At 39.8% G+C, this 26,898-nt stretch overlaps 1 protein-coding gene across 2 annotated transcripts in view; it reads left to right on the top strand.

The window, feature by feature from the left end:
* Positions 1-25,703, top strand: part of Znrf2 (zinc and ring finger 2) — an 84,694-nt gene extending 58,991 nt beyond the window's left edge. The window contains exons 3-5 of one of the 2 annotated variants that reach the window (XM_085691051.2): positions 5,449-5,554; positions 12,755-12,834; positions 15,681-25,703. In XM_085691051.2, coding sequence (XP_085547177.1) covers positions 5,449-5,554; positions 12,755-12,812 — 164 coding nt within the window. In that variant the 3' untranslated portion in view covers positions 12,813-12,834; positions 15,681-25,703. Of the gene's footprint in view, positions 1-5,448; positions 5,555-12,754; positions 12,835-15,661 lie in introns of both variants that reach the window. The other variant, XM_085691050.2, reaches the window with a different exon arrangement.
* The last annotated feature ends 1,195 nt before the right edge of the window (positions 25,704-26,898 follow it).

Genomic DNA, 26,898 nt, shown 5'->3' with positions numbered 1-26,898 from the left:
GAGTTTCCAGGCATATAATTTTTAAATTACTAAAAATTCTGCCCTTAAATATTATTGTTTGCTTTTGAGACATATGTACTACATTACTGTGTAGCCCAAGCTGGCCTCTAGTCCTATGTGCTCAGGATTTTAGGCGTGAGCCATCACTGAAAGCTAAAAAGCATCTCATTTTTAGATTGTAACAGTACAGTTGAAGGTTAGCTACATGGTTAGTATTATTGATTCTTAGTTATACTTACATAGTTATACTTACACAAAGGAAAACATACGCCTGCTGACTTTGTTTGCATCAAGGCAAAGAAGCTAATAATTCCAGGTGAGCCAGAACATGACTGAACGGGATAGGACCAATACTCACCAGGGTTTCTAGTTTGAGGCACACTAATAAAGGTTGATACTGTACTTTTATTGATATATTTAACTTAGAAATCAGCCTCACTTGTTCAGTATCATTTATAAACTGCATTACAGTTTTTGAATAAAACAGCTCATGGATCTGAAATGTCAAGTCTTAGCATTGACTTCTGTTAAACTAATTAAGAAATATCTGAAAATATTAATAAAAGAGCCCCACTTTTCATTATTTGAGTAATTGCTTTTTACTAATATTGTGATTTTTTTTAATTCTTGATTTTCAGGGATTATTTCACATTTCAGCTGCTTTTGTTTTCTTCTGCTATCATTGAGGGCTCAAGGAAAAGTAAATCTTCAGGTAAAACGCCTGATCTGTGATAGTGCTCGGCATCGTATTGGCTGGAAAGATGAGCCTCCTGTTTGGTGCTTGTCTGAAAGTTAACTGTGGTGATTTAGGCTGTGCATGGAGTCCTGGCTGCCTCACACTCGGCCTTGGTTTTGTTTTGGCTTTGGAAACTTTTTGGCTGTCTGCTTTCCTTCATGTTGTCTTGATCCACAACAACTGTATGGATATATGCTTGGACCTGCTAAATATTTTAATTTTGCATAGTTGGCTGCTTGAATTGTAAGTACTTCTTTGGACAGTGCACCCTTAAAGAGCTTGAGAAGCTGTAACTGAAATACCAATTTACAGAAGTTTCCAATTAGATTTTAAATGTATGTTCATTAGCTATTATATATTTTGAGATTTGGTATTTTACCACAAGTTGAAAATTCAAGAGCTGATTCTAGTTGGTATGTGGCTACTGTAGATAGCACAGATAATACTGTTTCTTTTGTAATAAAAGATGTTGTTGGCAAGGATTGCTTTAAGCTGTTGAAGCAGTGGAGCTTGAGCGATTATGCACTACCACCTTTATAATTTATTATTAACTCCTGAAGATGAAGTGTGACCAGTCTTAACAGCTTCCCCAGAGGCTGGTGAGAGATGGTTCCATGGTTAAGAGTGTGCGTGCTGCTCTTAGAGAAGACCCCAGTTCAATAACTAGTTCCATTTGAGGCAGCTCACAACGGCCTACGACTCCCACTCTTTTGGATCCAGCGCCTCTGGCCTCAGGGCACTAGCACACACAGTTTTATCAGAACTAAACCAAAAAAAGAATACATTCCCTAAATATGTGATCCTCTCCAGCTTGAGAATTTCACAATCTTATGGTTGTCTAAAATTGTTCATTTACATCAATATTTATGCTACTTTAATGTGAAAGCTTTTAAAAATGAAGTGAATTTTTTTCATTATAACACAATTTATGATGTAGGCAAAAACCTATTTAATTTAGCTAAAGTTTTGGTCCTAGAACACAACTAATTTAATACTTCTGTGAACTCACTTAACCTCCTCCAGCCTTTTTGCTCATGTATAAATGTAGATAACAATTGTTATTGTATAAGAGTAACATAAAACATAAGTATGTCCAAAAGAATGTAATAAAGTGCTGGTTTGTATGCCTGTGGGAAGGAAGCCACAGCATATGCAACATTGGGCCGCCGTTGGCATGCTGCTGTGCTAGTCTGGCCATAGTAACAGGTGTGTAAAGATGGCTAGGGCAGAAGTACCTAAGACGTTCCTAGTCAACAGGGAATTCTTTGAACAACTGGAATATCAGGATGAGTAGGAGAAGGGATAGGATGCTAATTGGCTTTGGTTTTTGAAGAAGTTCATAAAGTGCTTCCTATTAATAAAGCAAATCTCATGTAATGTTTTGTAATTTAGAGTATTTTACATAATTTAAAATCTTAACTATAATATTTTGAGTACATATTCTATGTTAATACTAAAGACAAGTAGGATATTTCAGAGGTTGACTATTAGTCAAACTACTAACAAAATGGGAATCTGTCTTAGATTTTCAATTCTCAGCTTTTTAATTTAGTTTTGTTTTTGTTTTTGAGACAGGATCTCATAACCTAGACTGTCCTCAAGCTCACTATTGTAGACCAGGTTGGCCTTGAACTCATGGAGAGATACTCTTGCCTCTACCTCCCAAGTGCTGGAAGTAGAGGCATGGGCCACCATGCCCAACCCATAAATTTTTGTGGATGGGGGTTGTGTGAGTGTGTGTGTGGGTGTAGTGTGCATGCGCGTGTGTATGTCGGTGTGTGTCCATCCCCAGTTTCTCACTGTGTACCCTAACAGTCCTTGAATACCTTCCTCCCATTTTAGCCTCTTGGGTCTGGCTGTAGGACTGTCCACCACACCCAACTCAACTTCAGATCTCCTGCACTTCCTACCCTTCTTTAGTGACCAGTCCCCCTTTCTGAAGCAGGTGTAGATTGTAAGACACTGAGAAGCTCTGTGTTTTTGATGAACTGCACCCCCAGAGGGATTCTGGCACCCACCTCTTGTTAAAAATCATGTCTTAACTTTCCTTTTCCCTTATCTGTACGTCAAAATTAGTACACAGCTAATGAGCCTGAGAGGTAGGATGATGTCCGGGCACCAAGTTCACTTTACTGCTCCAGGTGTGTTCGGTCGGTGACGAACACTTAGAAAATTTACTTCAATTTTTACATTGCATGGTGATTTTTTTTCAACTGTAAAGATGTTTTCAGGTAGATTTTTATGGGGGGGGGGCTTTAAATTTTGAAAAACTGAACATTTTTTCCTTGATTCAGTGATTATTTTCAAGAATGAACTAACTTAGTTGCTTACCAGATTACATTTGACATTGAGTAGCTGGCATGTTAACACTGTTGCAGCAGAGGCTGAGCTATGACTGTAAGCTGCTGGGGTGTGGGTCTGGGTGCCTATCTTGATATTAAAGTACAGTTGTCTTTGTCCTGGAGCTGAATAGAACTAAAGATCAAAATAACTGGCTTTAGTACAGCATTCTGAAGTTAAGGTGGAAAATATCTGAGGGTTCATATTTGCCCCCATCAAGTTTAAAACAGCATTATTTAGAATTCTTAGAATAAATTCTTATATTTTTCATTATATTCTCATATAATTTTGTAGATTGAATTTGCCTTGATTGTATGAGTTTTATAGGTAGACTATACTATTTTTAAATTTAATTAGAGATTTTAGCTTTAATAAATACTAAAATTGTCATAACAAAGTCTTTTTAAGTTACTGTTATAAAGAAATGAGACTTGGTTATAGGTTGGCCTAGAAATATTAGAAGTCAGTTATTTTTCTTTCAACACTATATTCAGAGCATGTTAAAGTTCTACATATTTCTATTTTATGTTGAATCTGTTCCATAGAATACAGGAAAATAGTAATGATGTTTGTTTTTCAAATGCTCATTTCATTAATCTTATTTTGGGATGAGTCTGAGAGTTCTTCTGACGCCGGAATGCATTGTCAGGCAGCTGGAAGAGACCGATTTGTTTTAAGATCATTGTGTGTTGAAGTTTTGTTTGCTTTTGTTTCTTCAGAAGCAGGGTCTCTCTATGACTCAGGCTAACCTTGAACTTGCAGTCCTCCTGCCTAAGCTTTCTGTGTGCTCAGAGTATGTGTCATAACTTACAGGGCTATGTTTTTCTTACTTGAGTTATATGAAACTGGTAATGCATCTCATAATCATTTATGGGTTGCATAAAAAGTAGTGCCTTGTTTTTGAAGTTTATTAGAAAACTCATTCACAGATTTGGTTTTATATTGATTTATCTTTGTGGATAAATCTACGTGGTAGGAATATACTGTACTTTTTAGAACAAACCTTTACAGCGTGGTTTTTCTTTGTTTTGCAATGCTGGAAATGAATCCCATCCATTTTACTCTTTCTGCTATCTGTCTGCTTAGTGCTTTAACTAGAAACTAGTCCTTAAATGATATACTAGATGCTGAGACTTCAGTGGAGATAAAGAAAAGGGGAAAGAAGGAGACAGAAGAGAACTCTAATGTAGGGAGAAAACAGGAAAAGGGAAATGGTATAACACTTTCTTTTATCTCTGTGTTAGTTGCTGATCATAATGCATTAGCTTATGAGCACTGATACCTTTTTTATTCATGGAAGTTGTTCATTGCCAGGCTTTTCTGTGACCAAAATAGACTATTTTCCCTCCATCTGCTGTCTCAGAATGAATCATTGAGAGGGAGCCACACTTTTTATTCACACTCTGCAGTGATGGCATGGTTAGCACAGCTCTGAGGTCACGGCGGATATCTAACTAACGTGCTAGTTCAGGCCGGGTTAAAACTGAACGTTAAGCAGGTGTAGTGCTGGGGTATTTATTCCCAGCACTCAGGAAGCAGAAACAGAGGCAGAGGAGGATCTCTGTAATTGAAGTCAGCTTGTTGTATATAGTTATCCAAGTCAGTAAGGTCTGCATATTAAGACCCTGCCTCAAAAGTAAATAAATAAATAATATTAAAACAATTTAAACTGCAATTTCAGAGCTCTTTAAAGGAATATCTGCTGTGCAGTAAGAAATTTTCCTTTTTTTTTTTTTTAAACACCATAGAGTCTTCAAAATATCTTCAGCACTGTCTGGAAGCCACTCTGATCACCATCTGGGTTGGTGTGGCGTTGTCGACAAAAGGGCTGTGAAGAGTTTCCTCCTTGCCCAGTCTCTGAAACCCTCAAGTTTCTAAAGTCGCTTTCAGAATTTAAACAAGAGCAGTGACATCCTTCTGCTTTTTTTTTTTTTTTGAGATAAGCAACTTTTTAGCTGTTTTCGGTTCAGGGTGATTTCTTTTTGTTTCCTTTGATTAAAACACTTATAAAGGTATTTTATATTCATTTCTTTTTAACCATACTGCACTAAACTTTTTTGAACTATTATGGACACTACACTAATATTGATACATACCAGAAAGAATATTAATTTCAAATGACTGAGTTGTTGGCTGTTTGGAGCAGACTCTTGTGTGAGTTGAGAACTTTTGTAGTGTGTCCTTGGGTACTCTTATGCCCCGGTGAAGCAGGTGTGATGAGCTTCATTCAGTGTGAACAGCACTTCCAGTACAGGTGCTGAGTTTTGTATAGTTAGTTGTACAGGTATAGTGAGCCATTCTCTGGTGGTTTTTGTTTCGTTTCTTTTCTCAGGCTAGTTTTCTTGTACTGAGTTCATTTTTTTTCTTCACAGAGGATGTGCTGAGTAAAGATGCTGGGGAATGTGCAATATGCCTTGAAGAATTGCAGCAGGGAGACACCATAGCACGACTGCCTTGCCTGTGTGTATATCATAAAGGGTAAGTTTAGTATTACGTTAGCAAGGTTGATATTAAAGTAAAGTGATTATTCTCTTAGTTTCAAACATTGTAGTTAGGGCTAAGCAGTTTCTTCATTCTAATTCTTCCTCTCAATTTAGAATCTCAGTAGCACCCCACCCACCTCCTGCTCTCCCCCTTGCTCAGATAAAATCTGAACAGACGCCTGTTGTAGCTAGACTGCCGTTTAGAAAGCCCTTAGTGTGGTGCAGCTGTCTCCATGTAGATCAGCAGGTGGTCAGTGTCAGCCGAGCAGCCACTTCATTTACAGCTGGAAAAGGAGAAGGAGGCGGTTTCTCCAGGCCTCTATTTCTAGCAAGTGGCAAACCGAGATTCCAACAAATTGGGAATTCCAGGAGATTGACTCCCAAGCCCATCTGTCTTTAATTCTTCTTGCTTTCAGAATAATACAGAACAGTTTTGAGTTTAAAATACAAAGCCAGGTGTGGTCACATACTTCTTTAATCCCAGCACTTAAGAGACAGAAACAAGTGAGTCTCTGTGAATTATAGGCCAGCCTGGTCTACATAGTGAGTTCCAGGGCTAGTAGAGAGACCTGTTGCAAAAAACCACTATTTAAGGTAGCCACATAAAGAATAGAAAATTAGGAACTGGAGTGTTGGCTCAGGCGTTAAGAGCACACACTGGTCAGTTCAGCTCCCAGCACCTGTGTCAAGCAGCTCACAGCCACCTGCAGCTCCAGCTTTGGGGAGGGTATAGGTAGAGGGATCTAACTCCCCTGTCTTCAGGGGGCACTGGTACTCAAATGCACACATACACAAAATTAAAAGAAATAATAAAATACATTTAAATTAAAAAAAAAGAATAGGAAGTTGTAGCATTCAAACCAAGGAAAATAAAATGGAATTTTACCTAAGAATGGGGGAGAGGATAGCAAAAACAGAGTAAATAATTCAAAATAAGGAGACTAAAATAAATCCAAACATGCCAGTAATTATATCTATAAGAATAAACTGAAAGTAGGTGAAATATTAGAATATAATGTTGATAAGTAACGTGCTTTAAAGGTACAGGCTATTATGGAATAAAAGGATAGAGAACTATATCCAGGCAGTGATAGCTAAACCTAACATTGGGTACTAGTGCCACACAATGTAAACCATTAAAGGATGCTTCATTTAGAACAGAGTTACTATATAATGGTAAACACTGAAATTTTTGTTGATGATCTATGTTAACATAAGAAACTGACAACTGTGCTATCATAATGGAAAATTTTTAATTTTCCTGATTAAACAAATAAAATAAATGAGTCAAATATGCAGAAAAATTGAACCATTTTAGCGTGCCAAGTTTTGATTTTGTTTGTTTTTGCAGATAGGAAGGATCTAATTGCATAGCTCAAGATAGCTTCAAAATCTGCACGTAGCTTAGGCTGCCCCCACACTTGTTCTCCCTCAACCTCCTGAGAGCAGGTGTTTTGGGTGTGCTCTTGTGCTTGGCTTCCGCCTTTCCAGTCTCTTTTCATTTCCTGGTACTAGAGATCGAGTTCAGGGCATGTGCTGAGCTGTTCTTTCTCAGTGAACTGATCCCCTGCCCTCTGGTTCAGTCTGATGAGTGCATACATTTCCTTGTCAAGGACACAAAGAATATTTTAGAAATCAGTTATGTTTTAATCTATTAGGCATATCTCAGCAAATTCTCACAACTGGCACCATACCTCCACCGTCATCAGTCACCAGGAATGGCAGCAGAACTTACTCTTAGATATCCTTCAGAATAATTTGTAAGTCACAGAACAAATCATCAGGGAACTGGGGAAGTAACTATAACTGAGCAATGATAAACAGCTGGACGTGCCTAGAGTGAGCAATTGGGGGATTTCATAGTAGATGGTGAGTCGGCAGAGCAGCAGCAGACAGAAGAAAATGGAGGGTGAAGATAGCGGTGTGCTGAAGCTGGAGATAATTACAGCAGGATTGTCTCCAGAAGGGAAAAAAAGTAGAAAAGGACATAATTTGGCACAAATTAAGAATAAATGGAAAACTCACTGCTAATATTCTTGAATTAGAAATTTTAACAAAGGGACAGTTTTTATAATGTGTAATTTTATAAATATTGATTAAAAATTCAAAACTTCAATTACTGACTGCTTTAAGAAGTTCAGATTAAATCTGAAAAATGACAAACATTGATTGGAGAAAAATGAACCCTCAAGCAGGCTTTCAGAGATGATTTGACAGTGGAGTCTGCCATGCAGAGAATGAGTTGGAAAACAGCAGAGATTGGACACCAGACAAGGACCATGTGCAAAGGAAACTTAAAATGCAAAAATCCAGATTTAACAATACCTGTCTAAAATAGTGTATCATGCTGAGGATAAGCTCAGTGGGAAAGCACTTGCCTTAGGTTCTGGCACCAGTTACCAGTAACACACGCATATAAAATAAATAAGCAAATAAATGAGTGGAAATTATACCTCGGGACCAATTTGGATTTATGCTGGGGATGAACAGCTACTCAGTAAATGAGGGTGCTTTAAGGAAAAGTCATTTGTGTTTGTGACTTTAAAGCAGAAACTCGGGCTAAATAACAGGTGAGTTATTATAACCGGGTCAGTGAGATAGGTCAGCAGGTAAAGGCGCTTGCTGCCAAGCCTGACAGCTCAAGCTTGTTACCCCAAACCTGCATAGCAGAAGGAGAGAACCAGCTTCTGTATGCTGCCCTATGACCTCTACGTACACACCAGGGCTCCTGCATACTTACACACATGCATACACATGGATGGGTAGGTGGGTGGAGAGAGAGAGAGAGAGAGAATAAAAATTAATAAAATCAATGAGAGTTTATGGGGTTTCCAGATAGGTGATGTGGAAATTGTTGCCTTCATGTCCCATAAAGAAAAAAATGAAATAGAACTTTTCTTTAAATAGTAACATTAAAATTTATTTTTTTAAAAGGGCTGCAAAAGCAATAATGTATTAGGAATAATTTCTAGAAAAGATGTTTGAGTCTTTAAAAAATTTAAAACTTTATTGAAATGTAAGGTATATATGATTAAAATACATGTAAAACATGGTGTGTATAGAAAAATTCAGTATTATAAAAACTATATTTGAACCCTAATTAGCCTATATAACTAATGTTATTCCAGTCTAGTCTTAGTTTCTTGTAAATGGACAGTGTTTATAAAAATACATATATATGGGACAACAAGTGAAGGGCCAAAGAACAGTACCCATCCTCTTGGAGAATAATCCTGTTAGGACATATGTCCTAAGAGATGCAAAAAGTAAGCAAGCAAGGACAAAACTAAGTCCATAAACACATGAGCCTGACCAGGGAGACCACAGCATGGGACCTAAGGGCATGGAGACTGGAATCAAGGCTCTCAACCCTTCCACTAATTAATTTAGTATGTGATTTTAGACAGGTTTCGATTTTCTTGTCTCTGAATGTTTAAGGACAACAGTACAAACTTCATGTAGCTGTGAGGATTCGGACGTGCTGGCACTAAATTGACTGTGTCTGTGACACTGTACACAGCGGTGCTACAGTGTAGCATACAGTGTACTGTTGGGCAGTGCTGGGGTCGCCTGATATTGTTAGTGATATGGAAAAATAGTTGAATCATTTTTACAGTTTGAAATAAAAATTCTAGGTCTCCATATAACTGAAATTCAAATATCTAAGGAAGTAGGGAAAAAATAGAAAATTGTTTTTGACCTTTTGGTAAGAATTTTTTTTTCTTAAGATATACCATTCTTCCCTCCACCCCCCTAAAATAAGCTTAGGAGGTGCTCAAAGATGGCTTAATAGCTAAGAGTACTTTTCTGTTCTTGTATAGAGGACTAGGCTCGGTTCCCAGCATTCACAGCATGGCTCACAGCCTCCTGTAACTCCAGTTCCAGGGGTTTTAACCCCCTCTTCTGACATTCAAGGGATCATGCACACACATGGTACTTTACATACATTTAAGCATAGATACATACACATAGACAAATTTAAAAGATAAACTTAGAAGGTTGATATTGACTATTAAAAATTGTGGCTATTAAAAATTACATTTGCAGTAGACACTAGACTTTGTAGTGGAGATGACTTTTGGCATGACAACAAAAGTTTTGTGTTTGAGCTAACATGCAGTCCTGTGGTTAATTGCTAGAGCAGATAATGCTTGCAGTTGGCAGACAGAAGCATGACAGCGTAGTGACGTGGTAATACTCTGGTCCATGTGATACCTTTCCTAGCACCGTAAGTGCTACTTTGTAGAGCTGCAAACGAGAGCACACTTGATTACAACAAGCCATGAAATACATATGACACTAAACTCGTTACGTTCCAGAAATACAGGGTTTATTAGAAATGAACATGTCTTTGTTCTGGTAACAAGTTATGTTGCATGGTCTGCCTTTAGTCAGAGTTTTACCATCAAACTTTTTTACTTTGAGTTTAAAATTTTGTGGAAAAGTTTATTTAAAAGCACTATACATTGCCAGACATGATAGTATCTACCTGTTATCACAGAATTTAGGAGACTGAAGCAGAAAGGTCTTGGATTTGCGATCAACATAGCAAGACCTTGTTTCAGATCCCTGGCCCCACCCCAAATATATATTTTATAACTGAGATACCCAAATAATAGTAGGTTCTTGAAAATCTGCAAGAAAAAAATCTATAGCTCATTTAAAAAGAAAAAGAAAAAAATGGTGCTAGTAAGATAGTTCAGGGGGTAAAAGTGCTCATCTCTAAGCCTGAGTTTGATCCCCAGAACCCTCAAGTGAAAGAAAAAAACTCACTCCCGTGGACTCTGGCTGCCACATGGTCACCAGAGCGTAAACACACACACACACACACACACACACACACACACACACACACACACACATGAATAAATTGTGATAAAATGTTTTTAAAATGAAAATGTTTAGCTCTTAATTCAGAAAGAAGATTGAAGTTGGTAGGCAGCTGTAGTTACAGTATATTTGCCACAGTCATTCTACTCTCAAGTCTAGAGACAGCAGCTACTGCCCAAAGTTCCCAAGAGGAAAGAAGGCGTCTAAAGCAGGATGTGAGCCAGCACTGAAAAAGCCTTACAGTGACTTTCTAAAATACCAATTCAAACTGTAATTAGTGACAAGATTAATTTATAATTTGTATGACCTTTCAGAGATTGTTAAAAGATAATTGGGACTATCTATAACAAAGGAATAAATAAGTAAATTGTGGCTTGCTTGTTGTCAATATTTATTTTGAAACAGCATATCAAGTCTTCTAGGTCTTAAGCCTTTAATCTTCCTGCCTCAGCAACCCAAGCAACTCTGACTTGTGGCATCAAATCCATGTACTGTACTTACATAATGGAATACAAATTTAAAAGCACATATGAAGAAGGCAAAAATAAGGAATAATATTTATGATAGCACTGATTTAGGTTTTTAAACATGGGACAATGCTGTGTGTTTTTAAAATCCATGCCTTTAGAGTTATGTGGTAAGAAAATACTTGAGAATAAAAAGTACTAAATTTAGAATGCTGATTTCCTGTTGGAGCTGCTAGGAGAAAGGGGTATCACAGTCTGAACAACTAATGAGGTAGTTTACAATAGAAACTATGTGGGTTGGTATTAGTTCACATGAAATGGGACCTGGAGTTATTTATTACCTTCTCATGATGAGCCCAGATTACGTGGCTAATAAAGTAAGAACCCGTTTTAGACTGCATAAGTGCTATTCAGTGGACTACGAGTGTAACCACACTGGAGCATTCTGTTTTAAGATGTCTTTTTGTGGATGGGAGGTTTTTTAGGGTGCAGTGGTACAGTCCAGACTGAAAACATGTCATAACCAAATTAGGGTTTGATATTTAGAGCAAATATTTGAGTGGTATCAGTAGTTACTTTAGTCACTTGGAAGATATGAATGATTACTGAGGTCATTTACATTTTTTTCTAGTGTTTTCATCAGAGTATGAGAATGGCCTGTCTTCATTTCCCCTTCAGGATACTAGCTGACCTGACTGTAGAGCATGCAGGAATTAACAGTACCTCCAGTGAGAACTTAGAACAGTTTGAGTCCTGCTTTAGTGACTCACACACTGCTGGCCGTGTTACTTGTCCTTTGAAGACATCAATATTGTCATTTGTCACAGCTCTGTGAATTTGGGACAGTGAAGGAACAATGTGTAAAAAGAATTTTTTGTACAGTGAGGGAAATGTGTTCCATCTGTGCTGATAGTGCAGCAGCCATTGCCTGTCACTACTGAGAGCACTTAAAAAGGGACTGCAAAACTGGACTCCGTTGTTAATTGAGCACTGGACAGTAATTATGGACTTGAAAATAGCTCAATAAAGTGCTTGCCTTGCAAGAATGAGGACCTGGATTCAGTCCTTGGAACACACACAGAAAAGTTCACCGGTGTGGTGACTAGCAGTCTCCGTGCTAAGGAGGTGGTGGAGCTGGGTAGATCCCTGGGGCTCTTTGGACAGCTAGCCTCACTAACCAGCCTAGCGAATTCTGGGCTAGTAGCAAGCCCTGTTTTGTTTGTTTGTTTGTTTGTTTGTTTGTTTGTTTGTTTTTAAAAAGGTGGGCAACACTTGAGGAATGACCTCCAAGGTTGTGTTTGACTTCCACACGTGTGCACACATACATACACATACGCAAACCCAAAGGAAGAAGATAATTGTATGTACCCTGTGCAGAATTTCCAGAAAGATCATGAATGCTCTACAAATACAAATAGATTAGGATTTCTTTGTCTGTGTATATATGGACTGCAGAGCAGGGTAGAACTAAAGGTTCAGTAATCACACATAAACATGGAATTTTTAAGTTATACAATATTGTCAAGAATTATAATTTTAAAGCATTTTAATTTTATTGCCTTGATAGGCAAACCTAATCAGGCCTATGTGTAACTATTGAAAAGGAGATGTTTTTCTAACTCTTGAATATTAATGAAATGGTAGTTCTTTAAGGTAATAATTAATCTTTTTGAGTTTGAAAGTATGTCATAGCATAATAGTTCGAGGATTTTCCCCTTTAATAATGTAAAATAACTGAAGTATATTTAATATCTTTTACTGTATTTGTCAGGTGTGATCATTAAAGATACTGATTTTTTTCCAAAGACACTAAAAGTTAAGTAGTTGATATTTTTATTATGACTGTAGGGTGTGATTAAACATAGGATTTATACTTTTCTGGTTTTGTTCTTTTCTAGCTGCATAGATGAATGGTTTGAAGTAAATAGATCTTGTCCAGAGCACCCTTCAGATTAAGCATCTGATTCCTGTGTCATGGGTAATTTGTCCCTTTTTTGTTTTAATTGATTTATAAAATCTTATTTTGAATTACTACTTCATCTTCAGTTTTTTCAGCTGTGTGTGTGTACGTGTGCGCGTGTGTGTGTTCCTGTGCTCCCATGGGCCTGCAGCATGTGGTTATGCTCAAGCCTTGACATGTGTGCGTAGATCAGAGGACAACCTGCTTGCAGGAAGTGGTTCTGCCTTTCTACCATGTAGGTCCCAGAACTCAGGTTCTGAAGCTATGACTCTCGCTGCAGAGCTATCTGTCCCTCAGGTCCTTAACTCTAATTGTCATTCATCCATTTATTCACGGAGGCATATTTCTGTGTGCATCTCTGTGTATGTTTTCTAAGTATTTTGTAAGACTACTATATAAAAACTCACATTTAAAAATATACTAAGGAGGCTAAGTGTTAGAATACAGACCTGATTGTCAAAAGCCCTGGGTTTAATTTCCATCACCAAAAACCACTCCCAAAACATCAGCAAAAAGCTACTTAATTAAAAGCAGCTATTCTTGATTCTTGAGTAGAATTAGGTATTGAGTAACTAGAATACTCTTGATACTTAAAAACACGTTTGTTTATTTACTTACAGTTTAATACTGGGAGGAAACAAACAGTGAGGTACATATCATGACCACATTTTCCAGAACATTCTTTAAGGGTCAGAGAGATTAAGTCCCATGATTTAAAAAGTAGGTTGTGTCACACTCACCGGAGCATTTGTGTTGCATATGTACAACTTAGTGCAAGCCGTTTCGTCTGAGTCAGGTAGTTTACAAAGGGCTGCACAGTCCTGCTGCCCCGCTGAGCTGCCCTGGGGGTTGAAGTGGGTGCTTCTCAGATGCTGCTACTTGTACCTCTCATCTGTCCCCAGCCTGTGACTTCTGCTGCCCCCTTTTTCAGAAGGGCCAGGGCAGAAGGGGCGGGGTCTTCCCAGACAATGGGAAGAGCTGCACTGCTTTCCTGTTGTAGACTAGATAGAGCTGTCCTGCGGTTCAGCCGTGGGCTGTTACAGTCAGTGGTCAGACACCCAGATCATGGTGTTTCATCACAGCGATGATAACCCCTAACTAGGACAGTGGTAAAGTTGCCTGTCACCAAGCCTAGTAACTGGTATTCCATCCCTGGGACCCACAGAGTGGAAGGAGAGAACCAATTCCCACATGTTATCTGACCTCCGCCCATGTGCCCACCTCCACAGACAATAAATAAATGTTGTAATTAGTATCCCTTGCTTTTTAGAAGTCTAGGCACTGAGGTGTGCAGTCGAGAAGCTTATTTGTAGCATTGGTGAGGATAACTTAAGCTTAACAGATTCAGAAGAGAGAACTGCAGCTGGGTACACGTGAAAGCAAAAGCACGGGAGACTGGGACTATCACCTGGGGTCTTCGTAGGATCCTAAGTACAGATGGGATAGTAAGATTTGTGGTGCCGAGCAGTGGGATGTAGTCAGGTTGTATCAGGGCACATGTGCATCTGTGTTTTTATTTCACTATTGGAAAGGTAGAGATTTTACTGGTTTTGTTTTATGGTGTTGGAAATCAAACCCATGGTCTTGTACATGCCAGCAGTTTACACTGAGGTACATTCACAGTCCCAATATGTATCCTGTTGTTTTAGAGCTTAAACTTAAAGTTCTCTTCTGGCTAGGTGGTGCCCTGCCACTGAGCTGTATCCCGAACTCTGAAACACTTTCTGATGGTGAGGATGCTTTGAAATACTGTTGTGTGTTGCCCTATGTCTGGGTCAATACCGTTATGAGAAATTATTGAACCATTTAAAAGAAATAGTTTTTTAAAAAAAAAACAGTACTAATAAAATGGAAGTTTTGCTAGGCATGGTGGTATAAGTTCTGGGTGAGGCTAAGCTACAGAAAAAGGTATTTAGTGTTTAACATGGTAAAGTGTATCCCTAAATCTTTAACCTGCAGATAAATATGCTCCTTTTAGTATGTTCTAGTGTGGTCAAGGAAACCTAACAAAGTACCTGAGATGGCTGATGGTACAAAATCTCTCTGCTCTGTTTCTTGCACACTGGAAAGTCCTAGATCAAGGGGCCAGAAGACAGAGTGTCTTTGATCATTCCTCAGGTGTCCTTGGATGGCAGAAGAGTGATCACTGACCCTGAAAGGTTCTGATGTTATCGTGATGGAGATTAGCAAACCCTAAAACCACAACAGACCTAGTTTTTTCTTTCATGGTCTCATCACTACACTTTTTTCTTTGATGTCACAGTGAGCTCATGGGATTTTGGAACACATCCCCTCTCATGGTCATGTCAACCTTAGGTAACACCTGAGCTTGGAGATGAACTTATATGAGATAGCTTGATCTTTCTACACAGCTGCCTGCAGAAATCTAAATTAACAGTCTGTTGTTTTTTTTTTTTAAGTAGCAAAGGCCCTACATTATATCAACAACATAAGAAGTTAATAATTACTAATCCAAAATAGAGACATGAATTTGTACAGTCTTCATTAATTATGAAGTTGCTTGCTGCTTTTATTTGGGGAGATGATTTTAAGTTTGAGAAGGTGTGTGTGATTTTTGTTTTTGTGTGTTCGTGTATGTGCTTAAGCACTTACTGTGGAAAGGGAATGACTTCAGTTTTTGCTGATTTCTTCTATGTTAAGCTTTAACTGATCATTCTGTTTCTTGGTTTGTTCTACAGAATAATAACTTTATAAATTTCTGAAGTAGTAACACAGTAGTATGAAAGGTGACAGTAATAAAGTACTCTTCGTGGGAGAATGGGTGTTGTATTTCTGTTATCATTACTATATTGACCATGACTTAGAATAATTTATTTTTATGCAGGTTTTCTTGTCTTTTCAAGATGCTTGAGAAATCTGGAAGATTTGAAGATCTGTCTCTGGGAAAAGAAAAAAAAAAAGAAAACTGCAGGCTTACTCAGCCAGGATCTGAGTTCTGTGACACTCAGTGGTCCAGAGATGGATGGGAACCACAGAACTTGAGTGCACCAAACTTGCATATAAGGGACACACAGGGACTTTGAAAATGCTGCACATCCTGTACTAGTCACTGCGTAGATGATACTGATAAACATTTTGTATTCGGACGCCAAAGTTAACTAATTTCAAAGTTGATTTACTTTTTATTAAGTTCTGTAGAGCTGCTGTTTTATTGTATTTGTTTTGTTTGTTTGTTTGTCTGATTGTTTTTAGTTTGGGGACTTCTTATTTTCCCCAGCATAATGTTTTTGCATTCACCTATTTTTAACTTGAAAACCGCCCATTTTAGTTTTTACAAACTCTTCAATGTGAAACCAAGAAATGTAATCAAAACAGTATAATATTCTGTGAATGGAGAGGATAATCTTAAGTTCTTCCTTTTTCCCCCCATGTGAAAAATAGACTTCTGGGTAGGAAAGCTAAAATATGCTAGTAGTTTGAATTAAAGGTTTAATATTATAAAAATGTCATCCAAAGAGTAAATCAAGTTACATAATTACATTTTAGTTAATTAAATGTAGAACTGTCTGCTGAATTGCAGTTTCTGAAATACATTGTTTCTTCTGAACTAAAACTGCGCAATAGCTTGTTAGCAGTGACCATCTTGCAGCTATGCAACTTTGAAAAGTCTAGATTTGCAGGTCTTCATGCTGGGGCCGCAGTGACTGTCCTAACAGGGATCTTTTCTTCCTTTTGTGTAACTACTTCATTGTGCTTTGCATTGCCAGGCAGTTTTCCCATGTTTGGTAAAATGTTTAGCAAGTTGTAAATTTAATACCTTATGAAAAGGGTGAAATAAACACATCTGCAGTGGGACTTGTAGTAATTTGAGGGACATTTTATATACTTTTAAAAATCAGAATATAATTGGGATGCCAGATTTCTAGCAACTCGCAGTTTTAGTTTTCCAGATAATCTGGAAGTTAGCATTTGATAAATGATTTTTAAGCAAATATAAAGATTTTGTTAATTTATAATTTATTAATGTGTTGTTACTGTAATTTAAAATGTTGTGGATACTTTTAAATTCAGTCTTTGTAGAAAGAACTGTATTAAGCAAAATTATGTGAATAAATATTCCCCCGAAATACATCTGATGGTTAAGAATACTGGAAGAGCGCTGTCAGGCTGCAACAGTGGATGTCTTTAAAAACATATCAGAATATTACAAGTAAGTTTTACATTCGGTTTCCTCAGGAGAAGGTCGCTCCCGATCTAGTCCACGCCGCACAGTCCTGCTGCCCCGCTGAGCTGCCCTGGGGGTTGAAGTGGGTGCTTCTCAGATGCTGCTACTTGTACCTCTCATCTGTCCCCAGCCTGTGACTTCTGCTGCCCCCTTTTTCAGAAGGGCCAGGGCAGAAGGGGCGGGGTCTTCCCAGACAATGGGAAGAGCTGCACTGCTTTCCTGTTGTAGACTAGATAGAGCTGTCCTGCGGTTCAGCCGTGGGCTGTTACGGCCAGTGGTCAGACACCCAGAACCTCAGTGTGGGAGCTGCCAGCACAGCTCTGTAGCTGCCTTTTTTCAGTCAGTTGTAGGAAGTTACTCTTCCCTCGGGGAAAAAATTTTTTTTTCTGTTAATATGAAATCTGAATCTGAATCCATTCCACTTCATCTTTCAGTCTGTAAGCTTTCTTCTCTGATTTTCCCCAAGCTCTTAGAATGTGAATAATTGCTTTGCTTTCTACTACTGGTGTATTGTTGTGGTAAGAATTATGTCTGCTGTCTTCTCTTCTTGGAGAGCAGCTGTGGTAATTAATATTTAGAATCCCCTGGAAGGTGACCTGCTTTGTGTCAAGCTCAACTTCCTGGATGTCTCGCCTCAGTTCACCCTTCCTTCACACTGTCCTCCAGCGGTCTTACAGCTCATGTGCCTTGACCGCTGCCGCCAAGTGCCGGGGAGGTCAGAGCGCAGTGCTGCCGTGTTGAGGACACGGACGGACCGTGCTTGTCTGGACAGTATTTACTGAAATGCATTATAATAGCCTTTTTATTTCTCAAATTTTATAAAATTAGCATTTTTTCCTTTAAATTCTATTTGCAATGATTTCCTATAAAGAACAATTTAGAAATAGAAGAAAAGAGAGGAGCTCAGATGTTCCAGTTTCTATTCAAAGTTCCTATTCTAGGAATGTTCTATACGTGAGACTTTATATAGCATTGCTTATAATATTTATCTGTGTGCGGACACTGAGTAGCATCAATCATAAAATTATGTTAGCTATCCGAATATTCACCTGAAACTACTGATAGCAAATACTATGGAGATGGAATCAAAACTGGGGGCCTCACTTACCCAGCCAATCATCCCCCCCCCCCCGCAGAGTCTTTGTAAATGCTTCTCGGATAAGGTCACACGTGTATGGAGAAGGAGGCACATACTTGGGTTTCTCTAGAGCCACTCTGTCCATAGTGAATCTATTGCCAAATTTTTTCTCCTTTAACCTGGATTTTCATTTCCTCTTTACCAAGATATTTAAGAGAGGCACTGTTCTCTTTAGACATCCGTTCACCTTATTTGGCCCTTCGAGAGCAATAGACATGATGGTTTTCAAACCAAGCTACTAATCAGACTGTGCGATTGTCAAGTGACAACAGAAGCCAACAGTGTAAAGTCATGTTGACTGGAGTGTATAGGTTTGGGTTCTCTGATGCAAGTCTTCTGCATTCTTTGTTACATAATTACTCGGTTTCCACCTCTGTAGACACTAGAATAACAAGGACAATCCTGAGCAGAGCTGCAGAACACACAGCAAAGCTCTTTCCACCTGAGTGAGTGGTCAGGAATGGCAGTGTCTGTTCAGACCGTATTTCACACTGTGCTTCTAAGTCTAGGTGTGATGAGGTTTCAGAGAGCTCATTCCCCTCTGGGCGTGGTGCCTCACACCCACCGTGCTCAGGAAACAGGATTACCATGAGGTCCAGGCTGGCCTGGGCTGCATAGTGAGTTCTAGGCTAGCCTGTCTCAAAAACAAATAAAAGCAATCATTTTAATGTTACAGCAAGACATAGGCATGTTCCTTTCGGTGAAAGGGATCATGGAGTCAGTGTAAATAGTGCCTGCTTTCCTGTACTGACCTGAGTGAAGTAAGAGGACGTCCCCAGCAGTGAGCTAACGGCGAGCAGGGCACGAAACTCTCCAAACTGAAGAGTGGTGTCTGTAATCTGACTGATAACCACACTGCACATTGGCCTTATGACCAGATAGCCTTATGCTTCACAGAGGCGGCTTCCATCTAAACCAGAGCCAATCGTCAGGGGCGCACAGAGTTACTTGGAGGCAAATGGTGCTCTTGTCTGCAGTGCATTTGCTGGTACCTGTAGGCACTCTGGCGCCTTCAGCTGTTTTCCTGTGGGTTTGGTTTACCCTGGTGTAAACTCGGCATTCACTGGCAGCAAGAGATGAAGTGTGAAATGCCCCTCATCAATCACTGTACAGATATTTTAACTTTAAAAAACTTTTAGCATGTCAGTACTTTGGAGCCCATTTTGTTATTTTTCCTAAAATATGTCACTTGTAATGTTTTCTTAGCTGTGTGATATGACTGCAGTGACCTTACCTGTTTCACTTCCCACTCTTTCTCCTCCTCATATCTGCTGAATCTGGATGGTTGCTGCTTCTCTCACTCCTGGTGGTGATCCACTCCTGAAATTGTTGATGAGGCATTCTTGGTGATAATGTACCCAACTAATACTCTACCATATTCCGTAAATGTGCTTAAACTAGGAAATAGAAAAAAATGTAAATTAAAGAGTTCTCTTGTCTTAAGTGGGAAATACCTGATCTCCGAGGTCTGTGGACTTTCTGTGAGAACTTAAAAGGCCTTGGACACCAGAAATGTTGATATTTAGTTTCAGTTGAATATGCACTGTCAATGACCTCACAGGTTTGTTATCATCTAGATGTCCAAACTTTGACCAGTGGCTGAAAATAAGATTGTTTGTTGTTGTTTTATTTTGTTTTGGTCTCTTTGTTTATGGAGAAGCAAAGAGCAGTTGGCATGAACTAGCATCCCCACAAATGAAGAATGTGATACTGTATCATTTATTAGCATTGTATGTTTCTTAGCTCTGTCCCTGGGCCTTGAGGATCTCAAGATTGGACAGACATAAGTGACATTCTGCTGTCACTGAGGAGACATTTCTGATTTAGTATGTTAGAGTTGACATGTACCGATCATTTATTTGGGAAACTTCACAACTGCTTGCCTATTGTCAGCTGTAACTGGCACCAGAAATGTTTCCTTCATTAGCCAACCATGTGCGTATCTGGTATACATGAAAGGTTGAGGCAGAGGTGAGGATCACAGGTTTGAAGCCAGCTTGGGCTACACGGTGAGTTTGAGACCAGCCTGAACTACAAAATGAGAGCTTGTCTCAAAGTTTGATTGTAGTCTTGTCAGAGTGTTTGGTTGTACATAGTACAGTCAGGAGGCATTGGTCTGGGAAGAAACAACAGAGCATCAGACTTGGTGGCACTGATTAGCGGTCACTGTATGTCTCTGCAGGTGACTTGTGTAGCTTTTTTTGGTTGAAAATCACAATATTTGTCTCCATCGATTTGCTCCTGGTTCCCTAACTCTTCTATAATACCTCTTAATTTCCTCTATCAGAAAGTATTTTATTGTTCTTGTTAAATAAGGCCCCGGAAGTAGAGAAAATGTGTTAGGAACAGCCTGTGTTAGTGTGGTCTCGACAGAAACAAAACAGCTCATCACTGATATTTTAATAAATAAAATTTCCAGATGATCTTGTTAAACTCTCCTGTTCTTTAGAAATAGAAAATAACAGTGCTCTGAAAGAAAGTTGTCATGCCCTACCTATTGTCTCTAAGTTGACAGTGCATTGCAATAAAACAGATATCTGAATGCTGAAAAGTTGCCATGCTGTAATTGATGTTACGGCCTCTTTATTTTATTACCCATAATAGCAAAGCTAGATCTAAAAGTATGAAAATTTCTCATAAGCTTATGGTAATGGACAAAGGTATGTGTTTTTCCATGACTGTAAGTAAAGGTGTCCTTTGAAATACCTGATCTAAACCTTTAACGTTATCATAGAAACGCAGCTGGAGCCCTGTTGGGAAGGGTGCTCTGTGAGTGTGTAGTCACACTTTGTAGACTTCATTTGTTTCATGCCTTTATTTTTGGAAGCAGTTTTTAAGATATAAACAACATTGGGTTCTGTAGTGAACCAATTAAGAAACTAGGCTTTGGGGCTGGACCTCCTAGTCTTAGGCATCTCTGGCCATGGGTTTTATTCTCTGTGCCTTGCCTTGGTCTTCTGATATCAGGACTCTTGTATTAATAAGAAAGTATATGTATTCCAAGTCAGATACATAGTATACATAAATGTTGACTAAACAAAAACATTTGTACCCATTTATGATTTTTATAATACATTTACCATGAAGTATGATGGTAACATCTGAGATCCTAACTTGTGTTTTGGAAGAAGCCATGGATTAACAGAGCGTCGTGGGTTCTGATTTCCATTCTTATCATTTGCTGAAAGTGCTGTTTGAGCAACTTTACATTAAGCAGCTTTTGATTCCATGCTTCTTGGAACTAGGAACATAGTAATGAAAGTCAGCTGGCCCCTGGGAGCTTAATTTAAGTTACTGTTGCACACTGGAGAGTAAGTAATGAGCTATAGCAGACATATTACTATGTAATATGACTCAGAAGAGATGAGCGCATGATTAGGTCTTTAAGAATAGATAGATGGCCAGGCTCTGGAGAGAGTGGGTAAGAGACGTGTACAGTAGACAGAAAATGAGAAAATGAACCTTCACTCTGTCTAGGGAGGCAAGCAAACAGCAGCTCATGCGGTGTGTGTGTGTGTGTGTGTGTGTGTGTAGCTGTGACTAGAGGACTTTCCACAGGAAAAAGATGGCCTTGCTTACATTCCATACTGGGGAAGGGGAGACTGGAGGCAGAAAGGCCTGTTAGGAAATCTCTAGTAACTCGAGAGATGAGAGGGAAGTAAAGAGAAGGGAGGGCAAGAGGATGGGAAACTTAAGAAGGAAAGCTGATTGACCTCAGCAGTCATCTTTGCAGAAGGCGTCGAGAGCTATGGGACAACTCTTGGTCTTTTTCTATGTATCACGAAAGGTTGACAGTACCTGGGAAAATGCGATTCTGCCAGGAATATCCTAAAGAGCCATAAATAAGGAACATACGTATGAAAATGAATTGAGGTGGGGGACTGGATAGAGGTTTGAGAACAAAGCCAGAAACAAATACATGGCAGTTGCTTCAGCGTCACAGTGCCTTAGGGCTTCAAACATTGCCAGCACTAACTGCTAGAGTGAGGGGCATGGAGTTACTTAGCACTCTAGCTTGGCTAAGTTGGACCTCTCTTGAAGCCCCATTACCTTAGCTCCTGTTGCTTTGACCCTTGCTTAGTGAGTGCCAACCTGTGCCCTGAAACACTCTTGAGAGTTTTGTCTTGGAATGGGTTCCTTTCCATTGTGCCTGACTTCAGATCTTGACAACGAAAAACAAAGGTGCAACTTGGTTTGGGTTCTTGTACACATCCATATCCTGGTGATGATTGCTCTTAAAGACAGATTGGGTTGTGCTCTGTAGAAGGACCAGAAGGCTACAGGTTGCTGTTTCATAGTCTTTGCTGTTAAACAAAGGACTGAAAGAACTGGTAAAGGCTTGGAGGAGCAGCAACCTTATAGTAGCTGTACGGGTCAAGGAGGCAGCCTACTGATGATCTAGTCTAACAGCACACCCATGGCAACACCACAACTGATTGCTCTTCGGAGGACAGGAAATCACAGACCAGACCTGTGAAACAGTGGTATATATCCTGAGAGATATGTCCCAAGATGACAAAATCCCCTAAATTTACATATTTCACATAAAATGCTTTTAAAAAAAATGTCTGTAGTACTTATGCTAATATAAAACTTAAAATTTTGTCAAATAGTGCTTTTTTCCTAATAATATTTTGTGAGCTCCTGAACTTACTGTGTTACAGGAGTCAGATAGACTATAACCAAAAAATACCTTCCCAATAAAATAAATTTGACTTTTTACTATTCCTGATTTACTTGGTCCTTTGGGAGCTGAGTGACCAGAACATTAGGTGAACAGTGGCTGCATAGTGTTGGCTGTAGTGTAAAACAACTTTAGGAAAATAAACAGTTGTGTATCATGAGCCCTTGGTAGCTCGTTAATGCCTGAGATGTTTAGTGTTAGGTCAGGTGTGGTCATACACACCTTCAGTCTCAGCACTCAGGAGGCAGAGGTGAAAAGATCTCTGAGTTTGAGACCAGCCTGGTCTACAACAGCCCGGCCAGGGATAGGTAGTGAAACTCTCCAAAAGAAGTCTAAGGCTAATCACTACCCAGATATTCCAGGTCCTGTACATCAAGGATGGCAAATGACATAGTTCATCTGTTGTTAGAACACAACCATAGACTTCCCTAGACTATTCAGACATGGAGATCCATCTTGCCATGTAATCAATTTGACAAAAAGTCCCCAACTGATACATAACTAGGGTTTTGGTTTTCTGTTTTGTTTTCCATCTTTGAGATCTGTTTGGAACCAGCCTTATTTTCAGTGCTCAGCAGTTAAGTGACCAGTGGCTGTTGTCCTGGAAAGTCTGGGTTCAGACAACTCTTCCTCAGGAATGTTTTCTGACTTTTTGTGCCTGGATAGTTCTGAAGGCTTAGTAAGACCTTGACCTCATTTGGAGCTGGTTTTGTTTAGCAGCTGCACGTGCGCTGCTCTTGCTCTGTATTGGAAGTAGATGGAAATAGTGTCAACTTCAGCAAGAAGAGCTTGAAAACCCTTTGCAAAATTAGGGTTTTTGTGTATATTCATGGACAACTCTGGCCTTCAGTGTGGCTGCAGCTTTTGATGGTTCTATTCAGGCTCCGGTCTCCTGCACAGGACCTGAAGGGTTTATGAGGTCTGATTAACCAGAGTTGTTCATGAGCTCCTTTTAGATGTATCACCTCTCAAGTTCTACCTGGCCATATTCCTGACCATCTAATTACAGTTGACTTTACCATGTTCATGCTTGATGCTGTTAAGCTCATCCACAAAATACTCATTTGCAAAATAGACTTCACAACCTAGTGTAGGGAGCAGTCTAGTGAAGTCTAAATATTATTGAGGCCACTGCCCAGGTTGCTGAGGGGTCTTGTGCTCCGGGAAAGGCATGTTAAATGTTTGTGCCTTTTGATGCCTGTAAGTCAGTAATTTCTCAGAATTGGCCGAGCATAAGATTGACTTGAGAGGCAACAGAGAATGTAGGGGCAGCTCTTTAAATCTGTTAAGGCCTCAGCCTTACCACATGGACTCTAGGCTAATCTTTGCAGTGTGGTTCTGTTGGGTATCCATACTCAGGAAAGGGTTCAAGAGACCTCAGACCTGTGCAGCCAGGCTCTTGACATTTCTTCTTCTGCTCTTCCTGTTAAGTCAACTTCTCTTGTTGAATGTTGAGAAGCTGTTCTTGGTGATGTTATAAATCCTTTCCCCTGTGGTAAAGAATAAGTGACTCGCCGGGGCTCCAACATTGATTTTGCACAGCCAAGTTTAGTAGGTTCCTCAAAACCTTTTTTACCTCCAGAGCAAAAATCCTCTGACTTTCAGGCTTTTATCTTCTTCACATTTAATAAACTCAGCTTTGACCCTCAAGACCGAGCACTGACATCTCTCTCTTGAACCTGAATTGGTGACCCTAGTGAGTTAGTTCCCAGAAGCACCCAAAACACAAGAAGTTACCAGGAACAAGGACCATAGCAGTTAAAAATAGTATTGCTAGCTGGTCTATTAGCACACACTTAATCCCAGCACTTAGGAGTGGAGGCAGGAGGATCAGTAGTTTAAGGTCACCCTTTCTACATAGCCAGAGAACAGCTTGGGCTACACAAGACCCTGTTCCCAAAAACAAATGTTGCATTCCAGCGAGACAGGAAAAGCTGCCCCAGCCTGTGTTGGTCACGGAATAAGCCTTCAGCTCATCCTCCAGAGGAGCGCGTGAAGCTGTAGGGACAGACAGGGAGCCAATATTTGCTCTGTATAACAAAGAGGTTGGGAATAGAACAACCACAGAATAAACCGGGCATGGTGGCACGTGCCTGTAATTCCAACACTCAGGAATCGAAGACGGGAGGCTTGCTGTGACTTTGAGGCTAACGTGGGCTCCATGGTAAATACCAGCTCAGCTAAAGCCACGTAACTAGACCATCTCAGAAAGCAACAGGTTTGAAACACTGTTCTTGAGTAGGCATGTGTCCCCGGGTCTTGGAAGGAGTAAGGGAGGGCTATTGCCCAGGAAGTGGCCTCACATACCAAACTGTTGTGCTACTGAGAGCCAGTGTGTGCACTGTGGATGCCAGGCAGACGTGGTGGCCCCGTTTCCTCAGCTAGAGCAGTGGTGTCCTGGTCAGACTAGTTCTTTTTCAGAGCAGCTTTAGTGACTTAAGAATTTACATATAACAGAAACACCCGTGGGGAATAGCACCTAAGGAGTTGGGCAGAAATGCACCTGCGTGACTTTTCTCTGCAACCAAAAATAGAGACCATTCCATCTTCAGCGTTACCTCATGTCCCTTGAGTAGCTTCCCACCCATCCGCTCAGCCCAAGCCGCCACTGTCCGCTCTGTGTTGCTGTGTACTCGGTGAAATCAGTATTTTGTGTGTGGTTTCACTCAGCATGGCTCTGTGAAAAGTGTCCATCTTGTTACTTGAGTCAGTTTTCTTCAGAGAGTCGTGTTCTGTTACATGAAGATGCTGTTACATGGTGTGGACCTCAGCTGTTTTTAGTTTGGGTTATTATGAATAAATGATTATGAACATTTATATACAATGTGTGTGAACATATAACTTCATTTTTCTTCAATAAATATTGGTGGTAAAATTGCCGAGTTGTGTGGTGTTTACATCATAAGACGTTGTCAGATTGTCGAAAGTGACTGTTGTGTTTCACTTCCCACCAGTGCCACAATCATTGGCACACCAGTAATCTAACGCTCAATAGGTGGAGGCCGGGAAATCAGGAGTTCAGGGCCAGCCTGAGCTGTATGATAGGTTTGAGGCCTGTGATGCATGAGGTTTTTTCTCAAAAAAAAAAAAAAAAAAAAGGGAGAAAGAAAAAAAAAGGCTTTGATTATCAGTCATTCTGTCTACTGTTTCCCAGCCAGAAGCCCTCTGACCATCACACTCCGCAGATCTGCATTTCTGGGTATCTAGCCCATATCAGCGTACTCCAATGTGCTCTTGCATTTGATGTTTTGCACCTTAACCCTCCCCCGTGCTTAGTTCATATTAGCCGTTCTTCATCTATTGACTAGTATAATGTGTATGACTCTGCCACATTTTATCTGTCTGCTAGCTGGTAGAATTTTGTAATTGTTCCTACTTCTGTGGATGGCTGTTTTCAAGAATACTGCTTTGAACATCAACCCTCAAGTCTTTGTATGGACATTGGTTTCAGTGGGGACTGAAGAGTGGACTTGGCTGGGGCATGTGATGCAGCTCCCTTCCTCACTGTTGGTCTCATTCCTCAGACCTCTGGGTGCCTGCCTGTACTGTTCCTGTTCAAAGTGAGTCTCTTGTCCTTGGGCTGATGACCACATTGGCTATCGTTAATTTTGTGCCTCCTACATCTTCCGTTTCCAACGCTGTTCAACACCAGAATTTACCCCCTACACTCCCAGTCTGTTTGGTCTGCCCTGCCACCTCCACTCTGATAGAGCTACTCTGCTTCAGAGTCTGCTTTATTCTTTGCTTTTCATCAGTTTCCGGGGCTTGTCATTCCTGGGGTGGGGGAGGGTCTTTGTAAACCTCTGGTCATTGGGCTGTTCAGTTTTTAGTTGGCTCATATTCCTTGCTGAGTTATAGCATGGGGGAGCACGAATCTTTTCTTCGGTGATATGTAAATGTTTGTCTATGGCTAGCCTCTGAAAATGTTCTGTTTTCATGTCAGTTTATTAGTGTATTCTTTTCCTGTCTTCCTGCCTTTCTGTCCTAAGAAATTCTTGCCTAATACATAGTCACAGGTTTTTCTCTGTAGCTCTTAAAAAAATTAGGTCTGTGACAGAGCTGAAATCATTTGAG

The sequence above is a fragment of the Myodes glareolus genome, chromosome 6 (assembly GCF_982192425.1).
Source record: "Myodes glareolus chromosome 6, mMyoGla1.1, whole genome shotgun sequence".
Taxonomy (NCBI): domain Eukaryota; kingdom Metazoa; phylum Chordata; class Mammalia; order Rodentia; family Cricetidae; genus Myodes; species Myodes glareolus.
Note: the sequence above shows the minus strand (reverse complement) of the source record. Positions and strands in the feature narration are given on the sequence as shown.